The sequence below is a fragment of the Copadichromis virginalis genome, linkage group LG7 (genome assembly GCF_057382275.1).
Source record: "Copadichromis virginalis isolate Kocher_CV1m ecotype Utaka linkage group LG7, C_Virginalis_male_GT1.1, whole genome shotgun sequence".
Classification (NCBI taxonomy): Eukaryota; Metazoa; Chordata; class Actinopteri; order Cichliformes; family Cichlidae; genus Copadichromis; species Copadichromis virginalis.
Genome location: NC_140624.1, coordinates 42,405,503 through 42,431,683, shown reverse-complemented (window position 1 = coordinate 42,431,683; position 26,181 = coordinate 42,405,503). Strand labels below are relative to the sequence as shown.

The following is a 26,181-nucleotide window of genomic DNA, read 5'->3' as shown; positions in this document are numbered from 1 at the left end:
TGGAAGTGCCAAGTAGACAGAAAGACAGCCAGATCCACCTGTTAATACACCAGACCCGCTAAGCAGTCGAGCCTACACATATATCCACCAGTGTAATATGGTGATCTTTCCAAGAACAGACAGAGAGATGGACCTGCCAACCAGTGCTGTTGGTTTTCCAAACAGACAGACAGACTAACACATTCTGTCAGGCTGTTCAGAGCAAGATATTAGGCCATATTGACGTCCCTATGAGAGCTGATTTTGTGAGTCATTTACCACAGAACCACTGGTTTCCAGATTTAACATGCTAAAAAATATATATGGCTAAAGGCAGGTAACCTCTTTAGTGACTTGACAACAAAATGAAAATATTTTCTCAGCTTCATTTAAAATATTTTGGACATTTTAGCATCTGGGTGACTGGACTCTGGAGCAAACACATAAACTCTAATCACAGGCAGTTAAGACATCCAAGGGAGACATGATACCATACAATCAGACTCCTAATTTAACAGAGTTTGGTGCATCTAAGCACTGTAACCAGTCCCTGTCTGGCAGGGCCCAATTGTGCCGTCCACACAGGAGTCGTCATCCTTGTACTGAGAAAGCTGGCAAAGCTGCTCTGACAGCAGTTACGTCAGAGTTTAGAATAATGGCACACTCATGCACACTGGGGTCACAGGAAATACCAACAGCATTTGCTTCTAAGTGTGAGCCAGAAAAGGCGCAATTAAAGGAAGATTATAAAAAGTCCAGATGCTAATCTGGTATTTTATCCATTCTCTGCCTTTAATTCAGAGAGAATGAGCAAAAGGCAAAATGTTTTTCCATAAAACACATCTGAGTCACTCCTGGGTTACTAGGAGTGACTCAGATGTGTGACTAGGTAAAAGGTATAGGTGTAGCTAACAATTCACCTTGATCTCTTGATTTAGGCCACCAATGTCCAAAGTAAAACTTTAACAGATCTTTAAAAGGCCTGGAGAACTGTTGGTCAAGAGCACAAATAAAAATTACAAGAAAATCCAGCTCCTGAGGGGTGGCTCAAGATTTTTGCACAGTGCTGTACATCCAATATTCTGCACAAGCTATGGATAACCATAAGACAACAGAAAATATTACCAATATTAATACCATATAAATCGGCAGACTGAGGGCAGAGGGATGAGATGAATTAATTAGTTGAGAAAATTCAGACGCAATACAGTCTCAGAAACAATCAGCGAGAAGACCTTGCAGCAGTATACATAAGATTTTTACCATCTGAGAATTTTCTTTTGTATTTAATATTATGATTTTACATAAATAGTAATAATAATTTACTCGTGTTTGTATAAATCTGCCACAGCATCTCATAAGTTGCTCTGAAGTAGTAAAATCTGCCTGTTCCCCATAAAACCAGTCTGTTTTACTTCCACTCATGCAGTCTCCGCCTGCGTGACAACCTTTGGGAATACAGCAATACTCCACTTTCAGAGGAAGTGTATGCCTCCAGTCTGATTTAATGCACTGGCCAAGGTTCTTACCTGTGTGCAGTGTGGTTGGTTTATATTGCTGTTGTGTGTGTCTTTGTTGATTTCAGTGACCCACAATGTAAGATACTTTCACTTCAGATTTTATATGTTCCGTCGAGAGTCTTTTTAATTTTGTTTTGTTTGTTTTTTACTTCCATCTAAGGGATATATTCCTTTTTTGTGTTTGCAATCGGTAAAGGTCACAGCTGTGGAGTGCTGTAGTGTGTGTACTGCTCAAAGGCAAGTCTGTAAAGCAGGTAACTGCTACAAAGGGATTTGTAGAGCTTACTGACTGCTATACTTAATTTCCATGACATATTTCACAGAGCCGTGTTCATAATTTTCTGATGAAGTGCCAAGGAGCAGCGCACTAAAAAAGGTAGGCAGGTGAATGACGCAAATATTTATTGCATTGATACCAACACTGGTATTGGTATTGGGTCGATATTAGTGTGACAGGATAGATACTTTCTTTCTATCCTCCACGTTTAGTATGAGGGCCACTGATTTGTGTTAAATAATGAAAAGCTGAAAGGTGTGTATTGTGTTAACTAAGTATTTTGGAAACTGAAAATCTCACTGATTTAGTGGTTATTAAAATGTGTTAAGAATTTCTCAATTGATGATGATTAATCTCATAAACACTGAGGCACTGCTCTCTACTCTACATAAGCTTCCTTTATCAGATAAAAGTATCGGTATCAACAATATTGGCCCAGCATTTACTTGGTATGTAATCTATGCCAAAATGTTCAATATGGTACAGCACAAGAACACATTTCTGGGAAATAAAAATAGCAAAATAACATTCATTAAAGGCTATGAAGGCAAGCAGCAGAAACCTAAAAATACAGGGAGCTTAATTTCTGCACAATACCGGTGACAACAGCGGTGATGGACGCACAGTGAGTGCATTATCCATTTAAAACTAATGAACAACTGGAGGCTGGGGGAACTGTTTATTAACCAAAGCAGATAATGTGGGTAGCTATTAAGATATTACAGCATATGATTATGTAATACGGGCTTTTTACTTCTTTATACCCCTCACAGTTAAGCTTCACTCCCATTTTCCAGCAATTAATAGCTACCAACTTTATCAGCACGCAGACAAATGCTGCGTGCTTTCAAGAGTCTGCTTAATAAGAATCACATTTTCTGGGACGTCTGTGGATTGCTGCTTTGTTTGATGACTCCCGCTAAAGGGACACAGTAGAATAGATTAGGGAGGCAGCATGTGGTGGCTGGACTTGAACCAAGGGCACTGTGGTTAAGTGGCGTGTGCTCAGCCAACCGAGCTGCCAGGATACCCCGAAGGTAATCTTTTTTTTTTTGACTAGGGGGAATTTAAATTTATTGTCATGTCGCCATCTGGTGAGGAAGTGAAACACTTGCATCCGTGCTGCCTGATGCCTGAGGTGGATACATATGATCAAAAACAAAGAAAGAAAGGACGAAGCAAAGGAAGAAATCCAGCCAAGATTTTCAGAGAAACAATTCGCCCACTGCTCCTTTGAGGAAGAACCGTTTATATTTTTAATACAGTTACTTATTTATTTGTTCATTTATTTATTTATTTATTTTAGAGAGGTTTTCACAGTGATGCTAGCGTGCAGTGGTTTTGCAAAGAGACCCACGGTAATAACACTGTCCCTACTGCAAACGCAGTATCTTTTTTGTCCCGAATTGTCTCTCTTTTCTTCCCGTCACACCACGGACCGGCAGCGGAGGCGCAGGCGACACGTCACTGTGCGTAACCCACGTGTGTGTGTGTGTGTGTGTGTGTGTGTGTGTGTGTGTGTGTGTGTGTGTGTGTGTGTGTGTGTGTGTGTGTGTGTGTGTCGGGGTCTTAGTGCATCTGTGTGCGTGCTGCAGCTTCAACAGCTTGCCTAGTCCACACACACCCGTGGCTGGCCTGGATTATCACCTTAACAGCGAGACCAAAAACAGTGCCACCTTCCTGGCACCCAAACAGTTCCTGCACCCTCTCACCATCGCTGCCAAACACCCCCCACCTCCACCTTTCTACTGGTGTCAGTACCTTTCTCTCTTACTACGTCTGTCATCCAAAGGATGTGTTCAATTGACCAAACATCAACGTCACGCACGCGAAAAAAGGAGGGATGTGTTGGAGGGGCATGCACGGCATTACATCATACATCGTCCACTTCACCTGACCTCGCAGGTGAAGTGAGGCTCATATTTTGAGTTCAGAAGTTGTCTTCTGTAATTTGCTAAATAATCTTAGATAATCTTGATGTTAGATAATGATGTCTGCTTTTCTCACTTGATACGTACATGTTTCCAGAAATGAAGAGTTTTTGCTGAAACATACAACACTGTGTAAAAGTACTGAGCCACCCCACATTTCTTTATAATGTTGTAGGAAAATGGGAAATATGTGCAGCAATTTATTGAAAGGTGTGTGGAAACTCACATGGAAATGCATTATATAAGGCAAAAACAGAGTTTGTACCATTCTAATGAGCTTGAAAGTCAATATTCAGTATTTAGGTTCCTTTGTAAGTGCGCATCCGCCATTAGAGTGCTGCATCCTGTAACCTATAATTTCCTTCGGGATTAATAAAGTATTCTGATTCTGATTATTCTTCAAGACAGTCTGAACTCTCTTAGGAGAGCTTTCCTGTGATATCTTCAAGCAGTCATAAGATTATATAGTTCCTCCTGCTTCTTGAACTTCATTTAAAGTTGTTCTTTGGGTGTTTTTTGTTTGTTTTTGTGTTAAGTTGGTTGTTTTAGTTTGTTTCTGCTCCTTTATCTGTCGAGATGCTTCAATAATGCTGAGGTCTGCGCTCTCAGGAGGCCCATCCATCACTCATAGTGTTCTGTATGTTTTTATATCCAGGTATGCTTTTACTGCATTAGGTATGTGTTTGGGAATACTGTAACGCTGAAAAATGAAGCCATTAACAATGAGATGCTTTCAAGACAGGTATTACATGATGGATCAAAATTTGATGGTACTTTCCTATATCAATAATTCCATCAATTTTAACAAGATCTCCAAGCTGAAAAGCAGTCCCAAACCATGGTAGAGCATCCGCCATATGTTACAGATAGACACTCACTGTTGTAGTTCTCTCCTGACGTCCTCTGCACATATCAATAAAGATTAAAACCTTAGATTTACAGTTTTTACTGAATGCTTAAACCCTAACTGTGATTCTTATAGCACAATTTCTAAAACTATTAATACTTATAGCAAAACCACTCACTGAGTTTGCAAAACTAAAAGCACAAACACTGCTTTGCACTCAGTTTGCCATTTTGTAACACACACTTTGCAAACCTGTAGCTACAATCCACTGCACAGCACTCTTTTTGCAGAACTATAAACACAACTCACTGCTTTACACTCAATTTCCAAATGATCAACGCACTCCTAGCAAAGCTAAGCTATACTATACAACCGTGGCTCAGGGGGTTGGGAAGCATATCTGTAACCAGAAGGTCGCCGGTTCGATCCCTGGGCTCTCTGTCCTGGTCGTTGTGTCCTTGGGCAAGACACTTTACCCTACCGCCTACTAATGTTGGCCAGAGGGGCCGATGGCGCGATATGGCAGCCTCGCTTCTGTCAGTCTGTCCCAGGGCAGCTGTGGCTACAACTGTAGCTTGCCTCCACCAGTGTGTGAATGCGAGAGTGAATGAATAATGGTATTGTAAAGCGCTTTGGGTGCCTTGAAAAGCGCTATATAAATCCAATCCATTATTATTATACACATTTAAGGCCATTATTTACACTATTTTGCCAACTGTCTGGCACACTGTCACATGTGAAAACTTTTTTAGATAATTAGTTCACTTTGCAATCAGCCTAAGCACTATAATACAGGTAAGGTGTGTGTGCGGAGTACAATGGAGGGAGCAGAAAGAGTGAGAAGTAGAGGAGGCCGAGGAAGAGGACGTGGAGAAGTAGGATGAAGAGGACGACAAGGACAAGGAGGAGCAAGAGGAAGACGAGGAGGGGGGAGAGGAAGATGAGGAGGGGGGAGAGGAAGGGTAGGAAGAGTAAGAAATAGAATTGCTGATGACATCAGAGCTACAATAGTGGACCATGTAATCAACCGTGGAATGACCCTGAGGGTAGCTGGCCAACGGGTCCAGCCTAACTCGAGCCGCTACACTGTAGCAAGTACCATAAGGACATTTGAAATGAGAATCGGTTAGCACAGTCACTTCGCACAAAGATTTGTAGCACTGCCATATGCCAATGAGAAACACACCAATACCATTGATGTAAAAATACTGAAATTGTTACTTTACAGAATTGCTAGATGACCAGATGCTGGGGGCAGAGGAAGCATGTTCACTGCAGACCAAGTAACCCATATAGTCATTATGGCGATTGCAAATAATCCTATACTTGGAAATAAACACTTGTGTTTGTTTTGATGTGTTTGAATAAACACCAGTACTTGAAGTTTGGATCCCTCTATGCTTATGGATCTATGACAGAAGTATGAGCTCAAACTGACATAGCCTACCTTGTGCACAGAGAAAGCAAAAGCCAGATGTGTTTTGTATTCATACCATCAGTGTGCAGTTGGCGCATTGTGTGCTTAGTAGATGATGGCTTGTGTTAACTGTTTGATACGGAAACACCATTTTTACGAAGGTGTGAAGAGTTAATCTAGCTGTGTTTGCTTTTGCAAGAGAACTACAATGTTTTGATGATTGGGTGACAGGTTTTCTTATTTGTGTGAAGAGTTTTGCAAAATTAGCCAATAGTTACAAAAAATGTGCTTAAGCAATCAGAAAAAACTGTAAACACCAGTACTTGAAGTTTGGATCCCTCTATGCTTACGGATCTATGACAAAAGTATGAGCTCAAACTGACATAGCCTACCTTGTGCACAGAGAAAGCAAAAGCCAGATGTGTTTTTTATTGATACCATCAGTGTGTAGTTGGTGCATTGTGTGCTTATTAATATGATGGCTTGTGTTAACTGTTGGATACAAAAATACAATTTTTACAAAGGTGTGGAGAGTTAAGCAAGGGTTATTCGCTTTTACAAGAAAACTACAATGTTTTGCTGATTGGGTGACAGGTTTTCTTATTTGTGTGTAGAGTTTTGCAAAAATAGCCAATAGTTACAAAAAATGTGCTCAAGCCATCAGAAAAAACTGTAAAATCTGGATTCATGACTCTGTGTGTTCTTATGTAATTTTGCATGCCTCAGCCTTTTCTCCCTGCTTCCCTTTGTTCAGAAAGGCTTCTTTACAGCCAAACTGTTATCTTTGGCATTTCTCACAGATTTAGATAAAGAAATGGGAAGAAAGAAAGGGGGTCTGTAACAAGAGAAATCATTTTTTTGCTAAAATGTTTGTTATCTGTAGCCATATCACTGGTTCATCCCTTGAGATAGGTCCCTTTTTATGCTTGAATGATTCATAAGTCAGTGTTAAGTGGCTTAACAAACAAAGACAAAAACCCCTAACACTGGTCAAGTACAAGAAGTGGGCTGTAAATGAGAGAAAAAGCCTCCTATGTCCAAACAGAAACTTTGAAAGACCTTCATAAAACCTTGAGAACTATTGCTCAAGACAACTTAAAACATTACAAGAAAGTCTGACTTCCAAGTAGTCAGACTTTATTTGGAAGTAGCCACTTCTACAAACAAACAATACAGAAGTAGACCTTTATGCCTCAGAATCAACACCTTGTTAAAAACTCAGACTATACCCTCGACTCCACTCTGTTTCATCCATGTCTACCTATAGCATTTTAAGGTTTGGAACTTTTCTCTAGGATTAAAATCTACACTGTCATGTTCCTGGTCCCAGTCCTACCTTGCATCCTATTTGCTCTTTTCACCTCCTCTAAATCCCTGAGAGAGGGCTCAAATTAAATTAGGTTTTAGTGAGGTTACATCAGCACCAGGCACTCAATGTATTATGTAGTACTAGTTCTCGGTTTAGCTGGGACAGAGCAAAGAGTACGGAGGGGAGGACAGAATGAAAGAGACACATGGGACAGAGGACAGGACAGAAAGACAGGAAGGAGAGGTGAAAGTGGGATGTACGCACTGCTCCACGCTGTTGCTTAGCAACACGTGCTTGCTGTCTGTTCTCATCTTTACTGTAGGCACATTTACTCTTGCAGTGAACTGGTTTCCAGCCATGACATGACGCCCTGTGAGGCTGGGAATGAGGAAAAGATGGAAACTGGATTGGACAGACTGGCTCCTTTAAATATGCAAATAACTGAAGGCAAACTGTAATTCAAGTACTTCAAAACAGGGTAATTATGCTTTTCATTATCATTATCTCCTGTCACACACACACACACACACACACACACACACACACACACACACACACACATATATATATATATATATATATATATGTGTGTGTGTTTCCAAATATATATGGAAACACACACACATCACACCACTCGCATGTACTGTACCAGTGGTACCAGTATACTATACTATAATATATATGTGACAATAAAAGTGATTTGATTTGATTTGATCACACACGTGTGTGTGTGTGTGTGCGTGTGTGTGTGTGTGTGTGTGTGTGTGTGTGTGTGTGTGTGTGTGTGTGTGTGTGTGTGTGTGTGGACATATAAAAATATGGAGCTGGAGATGAGAATGGCAGGTTTGTGCCATTGTGTTTTCAGAAGCATGCTGTCTTCTCTGAGACATAATTGTCAGTGACTTAGAATCACTGTCATGGTCCTGGGCCATGTGGGCCCAGTATTCTTAGTTTTCATGTATTTTTGTATTTTGTTCTTTATTTAGGCCATGCTTCCTGGGTTGATCTGTTACGTTGTTCCTTATGTGTTTTCCCTTCGTGACTCTTACCCCCTGTGTGCCCCTCTGTGTATTTATGAGCCCTCGTCTCTCTTTGTGCTTTATTCTATGTTTTCCCCAGCCCGTTATGTCTGCGTTCTCCCCGTGCTCTCTCTCCTCCTGTTTGAACCTCTGTGTACTTCCTGCTTTACTTTGCCCATCTCCCATCAGTGTTACGTTCACTCCTGCCGTGTCTTGTTATGATTATCAGTGTCACCTGTGTTCCCCGTGTGCATCCACTTCCCCTGATCATCCCTCATGTGTTTTTAGTCTCTGTGTTTCGTACAGTCTGTGTCGCGTCGTCTGTGTTCTCACCTCCATGTTTTCACGGTCAGTCCTTGCAGTGATCATCATAGTCTGAGTTTTCTTAGTTTGTCGCAGTATTAGTTTTCCCAGTTTAGTTATAGTCTAGTCACGCCATCCCTGCTTTGGTTGTGCACTTTGTCTTCAGCCATAATAAAGGCTCGCTTTCTGTTAAGTCCACTCCCGTCTACTCACTTGTGTATGCACCTGGGTCCATCACACACACCACCGCACGGCCTGTCTCTGCAGACCGTGACAATCACCAGTGATCCTCTAGAGGACAAGTGGTTTACCTGATAGATCAATAATTTTTCTTTAGGACAAGGGGATTCAATTCAAAGTGCCCGAATCACACAGTAGTATGTCTGCTGCTGTTAAAACCTTTACAATTGTTTTAATGTTGCTGACAGGTGTACATTTGTTGGGATCAAATAAAGCACAAAAAGAAAGAGATGTAAGCAGTGACAAGATAATCAAGAGATGCAACTCTTTGCACTCAAATCTCAGTGCTCGCAATAAATGAAGACTCCCATGTAGGCATTTAACATTTTAACATTGAATGCATGGCTTACTGTCTGAATAAAGTCTGCACAGTTAAAAGTTTGCACTGCAACATGGCAGTAAGTTCACTGTATCTACAGTCACCAGATCTCAGTTCAGGGGAGCACCTTTAGGATGTGGTGGAGATTTAAGCCAGCAAAAGAGGATCTGACCAAATACTGGCAAGATGTACCTGATGAAATGCCCAGTGAGAGTATATTAATTTATACAGTTTAATCCTATCTTATAAGATCACTACCAAATATTACTTAAAACTGACTTCAAATCACAAGTTAAAATTTTATCAGCTACTAGTAAATGCCATTTATCCTACACCAAGGTCAACACTAATGTTTCCACACTAAAGTTTATCTTAGCTATAAAAGCAGTAGTGTGTCTAAGGCCTATAGTATGATGTTACCTTGCCCTTGCTCTGCAGGTGGTGATGGTGCAAGTTTCTGGCAGCAATCATGGCGAGCTGTCTCTGGATCCACTGTAACTCCCTCTGAGACTCCCTCAGCAGGTTCTCCACATTAGCACTGGACTTGTGATCCCGCATTATCACCTGCAACACCAGTCTGCAGGTTACATAGTGAATCTATGATGCAAACCTCATATTCTGCACGCACACACACTGACGGTGCAATGCTGGAACAGTGCCATCAGCATATATACAAAGAGAAGCATGTACGCATCATTGAATAATCAAGAACTATTGCTTTTTGACCAGCATCAATAGGTGTCATTTATTAAAGTTGAATACTTAAGGATTTTGAGCTACCTTTGTAGTTTGTGTCTGGTTCAGATTTATATTTTAGTTTCACTAAACTTCACCTGAAAATAGAGCATATTTATGTGCATTCTTTAGTAGTTCAAAAACCTATCCATCTAATCACCATGTTTCCAAACAAACAATAACATATAGTGTGTTTGATCGATATTAAAATGACAAATAACTGTACATCATGAACAAAAAGCATTTCAAATATTTCATTATAATTCATAATTATTGTTTTCTCAATGCAAAATTCAAATTGTTGCAGTGCATAAGCTAAAAACGAAAGGTCTGCTGCTGAGCAAAAGCACTAATGCACTAATAAAGAGCTTTTGACACTTACTGTACAAATCCTTCATCTTCTTTCATTAAAAAAATCAACACGCAACTTGTTTTTTCATTTTGAGAAACACATTCAGTCCTTGAGAGTAAAAGCCACATTTTTAAACGATGAATCATTATTCCAGTTGAACTCCGTTGCCACCCGCACAAGTTCGTCCACATATACATGTAAGCACTGACTAGTATGTTCATGTGTGTGTCCATGTGCGTGTGCGTGTGTGTTATCACTGAGAGAGAGCTTCATTCGGTTACATAAGAGAGGATTAGTGCACAGACACACAGTGAAGGGGTGTGTGAGTGTGTGGAGGGTATGGTGGAGGGGGGCATGGAAAATACAACAGCTCATATTAATTGATACTAAATCTCCATCTATGTTGACATGCTTTGTGCGTTTGGTCAAACAGACACTGACTTCCACACTGGAGTGTTGCATTCACACTAACCATACAGAGCACAGATACATGCAGGGTAGAGACGGTTAATGATGCTTGCACCTCAGGGGATTTGACTTATTGGACTCTACCTAATCTACACTAACAAATGCTCCAATGTCTGACTGTCTGTTTTTTCATTTGTGTTTTTTTAATACTAACAAGATCAGATTCCTTCTTTTTTTTCCTTTTTGCTTTTCCTTTTTGATTCATTCATTCAAAAAGTGGCTTTTTTAAAATAAATGAATGCCATTGTGTTAAAAACTAATGACCAAAGACAAAAAAGAATAATAACTGGCCTCTTCTTCTTCTTCTTCCATTGTTTCTCTAACCTCGGCCAAATGCTTGAACAGATTCTCTGTGCTGACTCACCTTGGACAGCTTTTACTTCCTTGCAGGGGATTGTGGAGGAGGAGGAGGACAGACAACAACAACAACAGCAGCAGCACACAGAGCTCAGGAGTCTTACAGATTTATGCAAAGCATCCCACCCTTCAAAGACCTCTATGAACCACCTCTGAGAGCCAAAGTATCTCTGTCGCAGATTTATCAAAGGCAGAGAGAGTGACATTATCCAGGCCTGATCATTTTTATTTATATATTAAATAATCTATAAATCCATTATTTTAATTAATTCCATTACAGTATTTTTTTTTTAATTCAAAACCATCCCCTTTCTCTAAAGATTTAAGTTTATTACTGTGGTGAGGCAATGTACTTAGCTCATATTGCTTCTGAGCAAATAGCTCTTCACTGTTTACACACAAGTAATAAGAGCTCATTTAAAGAAGACAAATGAACTAGAAACTGAATTTAGAAGTGGATTCATTGCATTGTTTGAAATTATATTTTATTAAGTTAGCTGTGAATGGCTGTTAAGTGTTAGCGTTGTACACAACTGTTCAGGAGCTGAAAAAAATGTGTTTGCAAATATTATGGACTAATAGATATAATGCTGCATCATAAAAACTGCAAACGCCTTCATCTATGATGCTTTAAAACTTCTGCAAGGACTGTATTTCATAGTTCTTACCCATTTAACAAATGGTCTTCAGCTTCTCTCATCCTCTTCACAAAGATCGTGTTTGGCTGGGTAGTATCATGCCCATCTTGTAGTTCACCATAAGCGAAGCCTACAAAAATTATAAATAGATTTTCTAATCTTCAAAACTGTAGGGATTTACTGCGGACTCCGTAGCTTCCATGGTTTGTTGCATGTGGCGTGTGTCTCAGTACATTTTTGGAGCGCTTCTCCCTCATATGACTTGTTCTTTTGAAACAGAATTCAGTTATGATTCAGAATCTTTCTCTCACAGCGCTCTTGTACCCAAGGCGGCCTGCTGTGTGCCCATATGGCAAACTTAACAAGAGCATGAAATATGAACAGCAGACGGAAAAAGATCATCTAAGGCAAACCTTAACCTCACCTGTATGAGGGGAGAACACCCTCGATAAGGCCTGGCTGTATCCTTGCAGTGTAATTAACTGTGATGTTTTAATGTAGGTTTAAGATATGACACACAGAACTGTGCAAACGTTTTGAGTACTCCTTAATTTCTTTATATTTTGCTAAGAAATTAGGAAACATGTACAATGGAAATAAAAACAAAGTATATAACTCAAACATATGGACAACATTTATTCTTCAAACAGCCTAAACTCTCTAAGGCAGCTTTCTTCCCATATGGAAAAGATATATATAAATCTTATAAGGTTTTTATCTGTCTTGTGTGAAACTTGTATGAAAAGCATACAAGAGTGAAAACACATATAAGATCCCTTGAAAAATTATATAATGAAACTTGTATGTTTTGTATACTTACTAAAAAAATATATGAAAGTAATGAGAAAGTGGCCACTTTCATGAGTAACTCGTATATGTTTTTACTATTTCTTTTCCATATGGGTTCTTCTTTTCTTTAAGTCGTTTTCGGGAATAGCTCTCCAGGTTTCTTGAGGAAATTCACATCTCTTCTTTGGATGTTGGATGGCTTTTGCTCTATTCTCTGTCAAGATGATCCCACACTGCTTCAATAATGTGAGGTTCGTGCTCTGTGGAGACCAATTCATGACTGATAGTATTCCATTGTGTGCTTTTTTTCCCAGCTTTCCCCAGCTGGTTTTGCATGTAGGATCCAGGTCTGAATGTATCAATTTTGACGTGATCGCCAACACCACTGTCGGCAGCCCCAAACCATGACAGCGCCTCTACCATGTTTTAACCATGCCTATAGACCCCCACTATTGTACCTCTGTCATGACACAATGGGGATTTGAAGTAAAAACTTTAAATATAGATTCTCAATGCTTCTTGCTATTGATTTTTAGTCCAGATCAGGTGAAATTTGGCATACTTCAGCTTCTTCTCCCCACTCCCCTGCATTATGAATGGCTTCTTCACAGCCACCCTTCCACTAAGACCATTTCTGATGAGACTTCAATGAACATTAGACACATCAACTGAAGGGCCACATGCATCTCTCAGCTTTTGTATCATGTCTTTGCTGGATGCTTTGCCATTTTCAACAGTAATGACTTTAAGACCGTTCATCTGCTGTAAATACGTTTTTTAGGCCTGACACTACACACCATGCTGAGATATACCAAGTTTTTTGGCTAATAGCTCTTTAAGAACACCTTGCTGATGCAAATCATCATAACATTTCCTTTGTTTGTTTTTTTTTCAAATATTCAACTAAAAAAAATTTATGTGTTATGATTCATAAAACAAGGGCAGTGATAAGTGGCTTAAGAAAAAAAACTGTTCCTCTGAAAATGGTCAGGTACAAGGACCGGAGCAAAGAAACAACCACTGTCCAAAGATAACGAGGGGTGACGAGATTTTTGCTCAGGACAGTATAACAAATTGAGCATCTCCTGCCTGATTTTGGAGGACCAAAATGCAGCCACATTAAGTGAAAATACGCACTGAATGACTTTGTTGTTTAACTGGAAGCAGAAAACCTGAGTTTTAGCATAGCTTAACATTTACCAACAATTTCCTGTTTACATTCTTTCTTTGAATTCTTGAAATTGTGTATAATTGATTTCAAGTAACAATGCCTTCAAAGACCATCAGTTCTAGAAAATGTTTTTATTGGCATACAACAGTCACACATCGAGGACAGTAATATAGAATTTAAAAAAGCAAAAAAGCATCTAATTTTCATGGAGAAGATTTGGGCAACACTTTCTGAAAAGCACTTGAGATAAAAGATGGTTCTAACAAGGCAAACGTGGTCCGTTGTTTTGACTCATTTTATGCCAGACAGAAGTGCTGTCCTAACACGTCTCCCCCTCCTTTTAGTAACCGTGTGGCAGTTTCAAATTCCAGTGGGACGCTCTTGATCTCGGGTTGCTTCAGGTCTTTTTCCATCAGCTGTGAAAAAGAAAATGAAATAACTTATTCATCTAAACCAAATTTAATTTGACCAGAAATAAGAGGAAAACTAATTCTTGAAGCGTCACCTCATACGTTGTGACCTCTAGTGTCTCACTGATGTCATCCTCCTGTTCTGACAAAGGTGTGTTGATCAGCAGTGCAGCTTTAGCCACATCTGGATGGTAATGCTTTTGCAGCGACTATAGAAAAGACGACAGGAAAATGTGTCATTTTAGTGACTCCTCCACTTAAATTGGACTTTCAATCGTTTGTGACATCTCTTCAACATGTTTTCCCCAAAGAGAAAAAAATGAGAAATATCAAAACTCAAAAGTCAGTTGTCATCAGCGACAGAGGTAATTCATTTGGGAATCTAAAGTTATTGCCTGCACACCTTAATTTCCCACAAGCTGCTTTCTAAGGCACGGCACTGAGCAGGATCCTCTTCATCCGTCAGATAAGGATCCTCAAAAGGTTCTGTCACCACACAAAAGCAAACATTTATCACATATCCTACAGACAATTCATAGACTGTTAACACACCGATCCCAACTACAAAAGTCTGAAACTCACCATCTTCTGCGCTGGGCTTGTGAATGAGGACTCTGCAGGACGGGTGGCGACGGATCAGGTTGTAGATGAAGGGCAGCACTATGAGAAGGGCTGTAGGCGGTGCCGTGAGAGCCAGGCGAGCCAGACGTTTGGCAAATGCAGCCACTAAGTAAACTGGCAAGTGACTGAAGGAAACCAAAAACAGAACATGCATTTTAGCAATGTAGATCCTGAGCTTTCATGCTCATTATTTAAGTAGTAGGACGCTTATATTTGGTCTGTTTAGCAGCTTAAATAGTTCAGCCAAAGCTCATAAAAATAACAGCAGGTCACCCACAAAACAACATTCATGCTGTGTAAAGAGTAAAAACCTGAATGCAATAATTTACAGATTTGATAAACTCACAATAGAACATAGAAAACATAATAAATGTTTAAACTGAGTAAAAGGAAAACATTTCAAAAAAGTCTGGACAGGGCGTAGTATCATCTTTCTTTTAAACATCTGGGAACTGAGGAGAGCAGCGGCTGGTATAAGTTTCTGATACAGGATTCTAACAGCTAACTGCTGGTGCAGCGCCGTGACTTTTCAACAGTGAAGCCACGCTTCTGTAACATCTCCAATATGGAGTTTAGCGTTGTCTTGGTAAAAAAATGCAAGGCCTTTAATTGGAAAAGACTTAATCTGGATGAGAGCACACGCTGCTCTCAGCAGTGATGACTCCATAGGCACCAATGCACCTTCATACCATCAGGGACTAAACAAAGAGCTAAAAAAAACCTGAATGGTCCCTCTCCTCTGTAATCCGGAGGATGTGGTGTCCATGTCCAACAAAACAGTTTTCCACTTTGCCTCAGTCCATTTTAAATGAGCTTTGGCCAAGAGAAGATGGTGGCTTTATTGGATCATGTTCACATACGACTTCTTCTTTGTATGACAGAGCTTTAACCTGCAATTGTGAGCGACACAGTGAACAATGTTCATAGACAATGATTTCTGGATTTGCACCTAAGCTCATGCAGGGATTTCCCATGATCGGAAGGTCCGGGGTTCGACTCAACTGAACAGCTACCCTGAGGTACCCCTGAGAAAGGTACCGTCCCTACACACTGCTCCCCGGGCGCTGCACTGGTGGCTGCCCACTGCTTCACTGGGTGAATGGGTTAAATGCAGAGGAACTATTTCCCTATGGGGACTAACACGCACACTTTACTTTTACACTTTTTACTTTACACTTTACACTTCCATGACAGGCTCAAGGATCATGGTTATCCAGTATTGACTTCAGCGTGAGATTTCTCCAGATTCTCCGAATCTTTTTATTTTATGTATTGTAGCCTACAACTGTATGTCAAGGAACATGATTCTGAAATTGCTGTAAAATTTAAAGACTCTGTTTTTGCAAATTTGTTCTGAGAAACTCTGCCTCTCTAAGATCCTCTTTATATATCCCATCATGTTACTGACCTGTTGCCAGTTATCCTAATTAGTTACAAAATATTCCTTCAGCAATTTCTTTTTAATACCACTTATTTTTCCACCCTTTTTCCCCTCAGTCCCAACTTTGAGATGTGCTGCCATTAAATTCTAAATTTTTTTCATAGAAAATCTTAAAACTGTTTGCTATGTTCTATTGTGAATAAAATATCGATTTATGAGACTCAAAAGTCAGTGAATTCTTTTTTCTTTTTTTTTTTTTAAATGTTCCAACATTTTACAGAATCTGATTTATAAATGAATAAAAAAGGATTTTGAAATATGTGACTGAATTCTTACCTGGAGCTAAGGAAGACATTGGCTAAATGGAAAAAGCGTGCTCTGTACTTCACATGAAAAACAGAAGGCTCAAGTAGATTATACAACTTCTTGTAGAAATCAGGATAATCTCTGCAAACACACAACACGTGGTTTTGATTTATGTGATCAAATGTCTCCCATTTTACTGTAAATAATCTGATCTAGTAAAAGAGACAAAAAAAAATGTGCTTTTCACTCACAGGTTGTGTTGATGTATGAGGACAAAAAGGCCATTGAGTGCTAGCAGGCTGATTGCCCCACCTGTTCGATGAAGACAAGAACCTGCTGATTACCATCACTTTATAGCAAAGCTGTAGATGAACATATGAAAGTGTTGTTTTTCCACCTTTCACATTCTGAAATAGTATTTTTGAACATCTGATGGTACTTTTGTGCTCATAATTCTATCAAGATTCTCAACACCAAACCATGACAGAGCCTCCACCGTGCTTTACAGATGTAGACACTCACCTCATCCATACGCATTGACAATTATTTGAAATAAAACTTGTATTCATTACTTCATAAAATTTGTTGACATTGACGTTCAGTCCAGTTCTTGTGTAATTTAGTATACTTCAACCTTTTCTCCTTGTTTTGCTTCCTTAAAAACGGCTTCCTGAAAGTCCTCGTATGTCACTGAGACTCTTGGGTTCTGTGTCAAGTCTTTGTTGCATCCTCTCTTTTTTCCTATTTCTTAAGGACATGATTTTCAGATGCTGTTCATTTGCCATGGATAGGTGTTTAAGCCTGCCATGTCTTGTTTTGTCCTCCATTTGTCCAGTTTCCTTGAATATTTTTTAAGAACACACTGCATGCTATGCTGACATATGCCATGTTTTCAGCTAAAAGCATTTTGATGGAATTTTTCTAAGATTCAGCTACAAAAATGAAAAACAAAAAAAACAACAAATGATTTATTTTTGTGACCATGGTGCTAATAACAAAGTGCAGAGAGACAATTTAAAACAGGTTCTTTGCCAAGTTGTTTGTTATTCCCAGTGTTGGGGAGTAACGGAATACATGTACCGCTGTTACGTATTTAAAATACAAAATATGAGTAACTGTATTCCGTTACAGTTACCGTTTAAAAAGGTGGTATTCAGAATACAGTTACTTTGTTGAAATAAATGGAATACACTGGGGTACTTTCCTGTTTCATTTTGTCGCGGGTCAGGACTGTTTGGGTTTTGTTTGACAGCTACGTTCTGTTGTTCCAGGCAGCAGCGTTACGGTTGCCATGGTTACAGGGCGACGCTCTCTCTCTCTCTGCGACTGTGTGTTTCCTGGGTGAGAGAGCGCCTTTTCGTTGTTGTTGTTGTTGTTGTTATTGTTGTGCTAAGCTAACAGGCAGAATGCTACAAGTATAGCTCTAAAGAATGTAGCATCATGGGCAGTGTAGTCCGTGCTGCAGGAGAATGGACTGCTATACACGTTATGTGTCTGTGAGCGAGGAGGGAGAAAAAGGCGAGTGGAAAGGTACGAGTGTCATCGAGGAAAAACGGGAGCTGGAAGCATGTAAATATAATAATAACCACTGCAGCCAAGAAGAGTGCCTGACGAGCCCAGTTGTAAGTAAGCTATTAAGACTCGACTGTACACCGTGTTCGTGTTTTCCTCCGAAAACAATAAGTTCCGTTGGAGCAGTCTTTCAACGCCTCTCTCTGTCTCTCATAAGAAAAGTTGACCCAGACAACAAAGTAAAGCTATTTTTCGGCTACGAGCCGACAGGGACCCCGCCGTATTAGTCAGAGGTCCCTTTACTACAGTTTGGAGTCGCGGACCTTCAGTAATAGTAATAAATCACACAGCAATAGTACATTCACGTTGTTGTAAAAAGCATGATAATATATTAAGTAATCCAAAGTATTCAGAATACGTTACTGTCATTGAGTAACGTAACGGAATACGTTACAGAATACATTTTGGGGCATGTATTCTGTATTCTGTAACGGAATACATTTTAAAAGTAACCTTCCCAACACTGGTTATTCCTCTGTAAATGATTAGGCACATGGACTGGACTGAAAAAGGTTAAAAAGCAGTCAGTGACTAAAGAAAAACTTTGAAAGACCTTCAGAGTGCTTGGAGAACTGCTGTTCAAGTTCATTTAAAAAAAATTACAGTATGGAAAGTGTACATACTGCACAGCCCCGCCAAAAAGCATGTCACATAAAAACAACTTGAATCCACAAAGCTCTCAAATATTTTTCATGTTTATAGGATAGCTAGACAAACAGATACACGAGTCAGGTGACGCAGACGCGTTATACTCTGCGTGAGGTTAGGCTTGGGTCCGAGTGCAATAAATTTGGTCAGAGGGCATTTCACTATAGAGGTCACTATAGTGAACTGGAAAAATAATATTCTAACAACTACTTCCCCCTAGTGTTCGCTGATGTCCATGCACAAGCAGATATAATCCCAGTTGAAGTAAGTAAAACAACAAAACACTGTTAAATTCTCATTAATCAATCTAAAACTAACAAAGCTAAAGAATCGCTTCACTGTAACTCTAATAATGAAATCTTCCTGTGTTTTTTATGGAGCATTTACATTTATGCTGTAGACAATGTACTGTAGCATTTTTGTTGTGTTTGTACCAAATTAATTATTTAATTCAAAATATTTAAATTTTAGGATTCTTTTATATTTCAAACACAGTCACTATCACTACAGTTCAGACTTCTAAAACTATCACAGACCAGATGTGAAAATACCTTAAAAGTTACAGATGTCAGTCGACCTCATGGTGAAGTACCGTCACCATAGAGCCACGAGCACACACATAACTTACCAATTTCATAGGCAGCAGTCAAGAAGTCGATCATGAGCGTGGGTTTGCTCATATACGGCAGAATGGAGTCATGTAGTATCACCAGGACCTTTTTATACATGCTGTTTGGCAACTACAATACAGACATCAAACATTAATGAGACATATCACAGAGCACAAAACAGAGAAGAGACTGTTGGTCTAATCTACTTACCTTATACTTCAGAAAGCCAAGCCACATCCTCTCAAAGACACGCTTATGTTCCTGTGTGGCAGAAGATCTAATAGCATTCAGAAAACCTTTTTGTTGGCAAACAGAAATGTGAAGATTTGATTTAAAGTATTTTACTTACATGCAGCTTGGCAGCTTTCCAGTCCTCATGCTTGGCTGAGAAAAAAAATGCCATTATTGACTTATAAAAAAAAAAAAAAGTCCCCAAACTGGATTTTCTCCCTCTGCAGTGACATTTTATCATCACGACAAAAGACAGAGGGACTCCCACTGTGATTATCACATCTTAAAAAGTATTACCTTCCTGTTTGACCATAAAATTGGTCAGCTCTGACTCCTGGTTTGGCATGCTGATGCTGGACATGAGTGTGAACACATTGTTCTGATATACAGGCACCACAGCCTGGAAGGAACAAACAAGCAGTATTTAGCAAATCCCATAATGTCTTTAACACAGAAAGAAAGCATCCACCTAAACGTCTACAGCAGACAGGTGATGATTTCCTACCCCTTTGCTTTTGTCCATGACTTTGCCGACGTTGTCCCGGATGGAGCTCATTACATAATAGCGCACATCCTCCATCTCGAGAAACTCCTGGAACCTGGAGATCAGCAGGGAATTGTCTGTAGCTTTAGACAGAAGGTTGTCCACCAGTGCCTGGCAGTACAAGAAAAAAGAAATATCAGGAGGAGCCACAAATGACAAAGTGTATCTTTCGGGAAAAGCTATTTTTGCCTTGAGTAATAAGCTGAAAGAAGTACTTAAGTCACCCAAAAGAACACAGAAATTACTAATACTTATTAATCCTAGAAATCATAGCCAACATGCTACCTGGATCAGTTCCCTTGGGAAGCTGTAATGTTCACTCCAGTCCAAGTCCTCAAGAGGATGCAGTCCTTCTCCGGCAGCAAATTTCATCAGGCAGCACATGGCACTCTCCTGTATCCAAAAAGTTATCTAATCATGTATTTTTCTTATTTAAATGAATATCATTGCCTCCCTCAAGTCCCCAAGAACTGCAAGCAACGTAATCAATTGCACAATGCAAAACTGTAAAAGATAACTTCCCGTACAACACAGAAACTTTCAACACGTCTGTGCAAAATAGATACTGAACCCCCAGCAAACATGTCTAATGTGAGCCTTTCGTTCTAACAGTCAGGTGGATAAAAAAGTGAAGACATGTATTAATTTGTTTCTCTTAAGTTTAATTAACGTGTGACGGAAGGAGAAGTCACAGAGAGACAGCTCACCTTGATGTCATACTGCTCATGGCTGAGGTGCTCTAACAGGATCTCAACACAACTGGTGTACCGGTGTCGCATAAATATCCGGTACTTGTCCTCGGCGCTGTAGCCCCCTGGACCAGACAAACCCAGGTAAATGGCGACAGGAGCAACACGCATACATCCACCTCAGAACTGCTGTTGGTAATCGGGTTACAATCGTATACTAACCGCTCAATGCGTCCTCCTCTCCAGGGAGCTTTCCCAAGAACAGCTCCTTCCTCTCCAGCAGCGCACAGAACAGCTCGCTGCACGCAGCGACTGCGCTGATAACCTCCTTCTCTTGTTCTGCCTGCTCACAAACACGAAGGAAACAAACACGTATACTTACTGAAAGCTGCCCAGCGGTGATCATGCTAAGGTTAGCTAAATGGCAAGGTTTTAGTACAGCGTGGATGTTTAGGTGTGGAAATTTATACCTGAAGGCTCTCGAGAATGTCGAAAACATCGTTGGCATGCTTTCTGCTCTCGAGGATACGCTCGACAGTTTTGCTGAGATCTACTTTGGCTTTTTTTGCACTCTTTTCTGCTGTTTTTACCGAACTCACGTTGCGCTTTTTGGCCGGTGCCATGTTTACTTGATGGTGCTTCTTCTTTGAGGTTTACTGCCGGTAATAAAGCAGGAACTGGTGCGTTACCGCCACCAGCTGGTATGGAGTGTGAAGCGTCATAACCTCTCAGTGATGTTCGTCTATCTTCCAGAAATATGGCACCCTTATAAAACCTTTTGCTTTATAATATTAATTAGATTTTCCTTATACTTCTGACAGTGGACTGAAGGACACATAAGACAGATGTACTATGTTAAATATACTGCCAGGGGCACCTCCATATGGGGCACACTAAAGATTTTGGTGGAACACCAAAAACAGAATTTCATGTTTTATTATGCTGTTGTCAAATATAGGTTACTTGAAAAATGTGGCAAAATCAAGAGACGGTTGAAAAAGTTATATCACTGAAAATGGGCACATATGAAAACCAAATAAGATTTTGAAATTCATAATTATCTGTTTAGAACAACTCACTGTTTCAAGGCTCACCACAGGACATCTCTGTGATGTAGTGGCAGGCACTGGGGTCGTTTTGGCGCCCCTGTGTACTGCTTGCTTTACAGATGTGTTGATCTTTCTTCTGGCACGTCCTTGCTTTGCAACGCTCTCTTACATTTCTTCCTGAACCTCCCCACATTAAGTAATCACATAGCCATAGGTCATCATTAAATAGTTTAACAAACTGAAAAAGATTCCTTCAAAGAACTGTCAATGAGTGAAAAAGCAACCAGTGTCCAAAGAAAAACTTTTAGAGTCCTTCAGAAAGCCCAGAGGATTATTGCTGAAGATCACTTTAAAAAAACTTCTTCTTGAAAATAAAATATAAAGAAATGAGGAGTGGGGCAAGACTTTTGCAAAGTCCTGTAAATACAGCTCACTGCTATTATCAGAGAAAGTCATAAATGTGGGATTTAAACTTATTAAGAGATGAAACGTCATAAGTTGATGTTGTTATTTGAGTATGCAGTAGTACACAATTCTTCTGACAATTTAAATGTCGCTGTAGCATTAAGAGTCTATTTTCAAGAGTAGGCAGCCAGTTATTACTGCAGAAACATCAAACAAACCAGCTATCCAAAGTTGTTTTAGTGGTAAACTAATATTAGGAAACCAAGCAGGTTGCATTAAAGAACAGAAGCTTTTATTACTTGCTTGTTAATAACATTTGTATAAAAGAAACAAGATTTAATCCCAGTGAAAATGTCTGTATCAGCAGTTAAAAAAACAAACAAAAAAAACCACATGATGATGCATCTTCTTTCTGCTGGCAGAGTGGCCTAATCAGAGTCATTTCCTTCATCTGCATCATCCTGCAGGAAGAGAACAATTATATTTAAAAATAAAAAACAGATTTTCAATGTTAAAAAAACATTTTAAAATAAATGTATCTTCTTGGATACCTGTTTTTTAACTTTATCGTCTTGCACTTCAATAGATGTGGCCTCAAAGTCATGGATGGGGAGAGTGGCCATCCAGCAGACCATGGAGCCCTCTTCACACTCAGTCTCAATAATGGTGGGGTAGATGTGTGCCTCTTTAAAGGCCTTGATTTCCTCCTCCTCGCGATCCCATTCCAGCTTCTCATGCAGCCCGTCCCCCCCAAAACGTTTGTTGTACCGGTCAAAGTGAACCCTTTCCAGGATGAGGCCAAGTCCCGGAGCTTTGGGGACATCTACCTTCTCATGTCCCCAGCTCCGCTCCATCACCTCCTCCTTTGCATAGCCCTTGACCACTGCAATCACCAAGCCAATCATCTTGCGGATTTGATGCAGCATAAAGCTCTGGCCTCGCACAGTAATCACTGCAAACTCATAATTTCTGCGGATAAAAGGCTCCCCACAGGACATCTCTGTGATGTAGCGGCGGGCACTGGGGTCGCTTGGAGCCTTCTGAGAGGTGAAGTTGTGGAAGTTATGTGTGCCTTTGTAGAGAGCAAAAAGGCGATTCACCTTCTGTAGTGTCTCTGGTTCCAGGCGAAATGCTGCTATATTCCCGGTATCATAGTCTTTTGGGGAAAAGGCCAGTGTTGGAAGCATGTACGAGTACGTACGAGCATCACAGTTATTTTTAGAATTGAAACCCTGCGTCACCCGTTTTAGTCCTGTGGGTTCAAAAGTTGAGAAAAAAAATGAATCATACACACTCATGCCAACAGTACTCATCATACCAAAAACCTAGACTTGTAATTCACAATATAAAGTAGTGTCTCACCAAGCACTTTGATCTGCGGTGGCAGATGCTCGTTGATTTTTTCAATGATATCATCAATCAACCTCACTTTTAGAGACACCACTTGGCCAGCAGCAGACACACCCTGAATACATTCATATAAAAGTCAACGACATAACTCAACACATAAATAAATACTAACAATGAAATACACAATTTAATTAATTCTTATTAACAATTACATGATGACAAGAAATAAAACCAGCACAACATTAACAGACAGATAACACGTAAAGATACATATCCTCTAATCTGCCTTGTTGGCCAAGCTTTGACCAGTAAATTCTTATTGTGCACTGAGCACATACCTTATCTGTTCTGGCACATCTTTGGAAAGACATCTTCTTCATCTCATCACCGTGGTTTTCAGGAATGCAGCCAGATTTAATAAGAGCAGCAACCAGATCATCTTCAATGGTCCTGAACTGAGAGTTTCCAGGATTTCTCTGGAATAAATAAATAAATACATGATGAAAATAATAAGGATGTTGCACTTTATTGGCCAGTGTTTTCTATGTGCCATTGACTGCCACTAATTATGATGACATTCACTGATGGCAGCGGCTGATCTTCATCTGTTTCCACCAGTCTCATATCTAAGATCTGTTTCATCCAGCCAACCATTGACTTTCTTCAGCTTATTCAATTCAGGGATATGGGGGGCTGGAGCCCATCCCAACTGTCATAGGGTAAGAGGTGGCAACACCCTGAACAGGTCGCCAATCTGTCACAGGACTAACACAGAGAGGCAGGCAACCATTCACACTCACATTCACAGTTTGGAATCACCAATTAACCTAAACCCACTGACAGCATGTCTTTGGAGTGTGGGAGGAAGCCTGAGTACCCAGGGACAACCCACAGACACGGGGAGAACATGCAAAATCCATAGCTAGATGGAGGAGTCAAACCCAGGACCTTCTTACTGTGTGGCTCACCTAAGATCTGTTTTTATAAACGTATATAACTACATTTATTCTCTATTGTCCACCCCAGAAGGGCATCCGGCATAAAAAATGCCAAATGAAACACATGGAGCTACCTGCTGTAGCGACTCATGAATATGTGAGCAGCCAAAATAAGCTTTTATCAAAAAAGTGTGGTAAAGGGCAGAAAAACTTTAAAACAAGACAACTGCAGAATATAAATGTATCTTTATCTGTTGTACAGTGTCCTTGGGTGCTTTGAAAGGTTCTATTTTTAAATAAAATGTATTATTATCATCATCATTATTGTTATTATTATTATTATTATTAATACCTGCATCCCGTAATATCCTTTTCCCGAGTACGCCATGAGCAGGACCACTTTCTTCTTTGGATATTTCTTTTCATCTTCAGCGTGTTCCCCATCTGTCTTCACCCTTTTAGCTGCCTGGACCTTCTCAGCAGAGTCTTCATTTTCCTCATTGGTCCTTTTTAACAGTGTAGCTGTCTGCTTATCCATGCCTCCTTCACTCATCGTGCAAAAGGGCTTATAAAGACCCCCTGTGAAGGAAACACAGAAATTAAACAGTGACAGCTACTACCCTGTTCTGTGATACACGGATTGAGAGGCCTTTTAAGATTGGAAGTACGATAAAGACAATATAAAGGTAATAAATCTAAACAAAATAGTAATAAATAGCAAAAATCGGACAGACACTCGTGATGCCTTCTACATTTATACTGTGTGGCGATAAAACACCTTCACAAACAAATATACTACACATAAATATGTTTACCACTGATGCATTTGTTTCCAGTTGGTTCGATGAGTGAATTAAGATACCAGAAGCTAACCAACCACAGTCTGGAGACTGCAAATGCACATACTGTCACATAGCTTCTGTCAGGTTGGCTTACCGTTTGTCTTTAACGTCTGTCGGTGGTTAACTAAGGCACTCAGCAGCGGTCTGACCCGAAACATGTCACGCTAAACCATCTTTAGAAGATCTAGCAGCTAAAAGAGACTGCAAAAGATTCAATCTGCTCTACCAGCTGAAAAGCCGAGGCTAGCGCGTATTAGCGAAGAATTTAACAAACTAAAACCAACTTTAAAAAGGTCTCCTAAATATTTAAACAAGGTTAAATAACCACGCTCATAAACATATATGAACACCGGGGAAACTGTAGCTAAGTCCCACAGAAACGCTCTGTAGTAAACCTGCACATACAGGAACATGCACACATGGAAAAGCCAACTTTGACCTCTAACAAAAATCTCGCGAGACTGTCGTCATTCTCCTTTCTGCTCTTGTCATCGCGAAAAAATAAAGTATTTAAAACAAACACAGAAAAGGACATTAGAATTGAACTCTTTGGGGAGAATTGTAACCGATATATACCTCTTTGTCCTTCTTTGATTAAATTTAAACTTTATTAACTATTTAACGCCAAAAGGGTACAAAAAGGTAGATATGACTATTTATACTTTTTATTAATTTAATAATAATATTCGTGTAAATCAAAAGTCTTTTTTATAACTACAACATAGGATAATTTTCAGTGTAACAGGAAATTATCAGAATCACAGTCTGGGCAGGCGACTCAAAAAAATTTGCTGTCTTGAGGTAGCAATGTAACAATAATGGCTCAGTGTGTTTACATTTAATAGGGAGAATAGAAATTAAGAAGATAATGAACACATGCCTACAAACTAAAGTTACATGGAACTAAGAGGAA

General features: G+C 39.8%; 3 protein-coding genes across 6 annotated transcripts in view; all 3 read right to left on the bottom strand.

Moving 5' to 3' along the window:
• Nucleotides 1-12,033, bottom strand: part of rimbp2a (RIMS binding protein 2a) — a 72,074-nt gene extending 60,041 nt beyond the window's left edge. For 3 of the 4 annotated variants that reach the window (XM_085463474.1, XM_085463477.1, XM_085463475.1), the window contains exons 1-2: nucleotides 11,742-12,033; nucleotides 9,582-9,725 (exon numbers count right to left, since the gene is read on the bottom strand). In XM_085463474.1, the coding sequence (XP_085319600.1) occupies nucleotides 9,582-9,719 (138 nt within the window). In that variant the 5' untranslated portion in view covers nucleotides 9,720-9,725; nucleotides 11,742-12,033. The remainder of the gene's footprint in view (nucleotides 1-9,581; nucleotides 9,726-11,741) is intronic. The other variant, XM_085463476.1, reaches the window with a different exon arrangement.
• Nucleotides 12,034-13,787: 1,754 nt separating this feature from the next.
• On the bottom strand, nucleotides 13,788-21,335 carry noc4l (nucleolar complex associated 4 homolog). Its single transcript, XM_085463473.1, has 15 exons — nucleotides 21,155-21,335; nucleotides 20,907-21,027; nucleotides 20,703-20,809; nucleotides 20,281-20,388; nucleotides 19,957-20,106; nucleotides 19,749-19,851; nucleotides 19,570-19,604; nucleotides 19,431-19,481; nucleotides 19,238-19,349; nucleotides 16,641-16,701; nucleotides 16,420-16,530; nucleotides 14,664-14,827; nucleotides 14,485-14,567; nucleotides 14,177-14,290; nucleotides 13,788-14,087 (listed from the first exon to the last, which is right to left on the bottom strand). The coding sequence occupies exons 1-15, from the start codon at nucleotides 21,305-21,307 to the stop codon at nucleotides 13,968-13,970; spliced, it is 1,593 nt and encodes a 530-aa protein (XP_085319599.1). The 5' UTR covers nucleotides 21,308-21,335; the 3' UTR covers nucleotides 13,788-13,967.
• A 1,073-nt stretch (nucleotides 21,336-22,408) lies between these two features.
• Nucleotides 22,409-25,706, bottom strand: pus1 (pseudouridine synthase 1). Its single transcript, XM_085463472.1, has 6 exons — nucleotides 25,363-25,706; nucleotides 24,779-25,005; nucleotides 23,827-23,964; nucleotides 23,501-23,603; nucleotides 22,690-23,390; nucleotides 22,409-22,599 (listed from the first exon to the last, which is right to left on the bottom strand). Exons 1-6 carry the CDS (start codon nucleotides 25,424-25,426, stop codon nucleotides 22,567-22,569), a joined length of 1,266 nt encoding a protein of 421 aa, XP_085319598.1. The 5' UTR covers nucleotides 25,427-25,706; the 3' UTR covers nucleotides 22,409-22,566.
• Nucleotides 25,707-26,181: the final 475 nt, after the last annotated feature.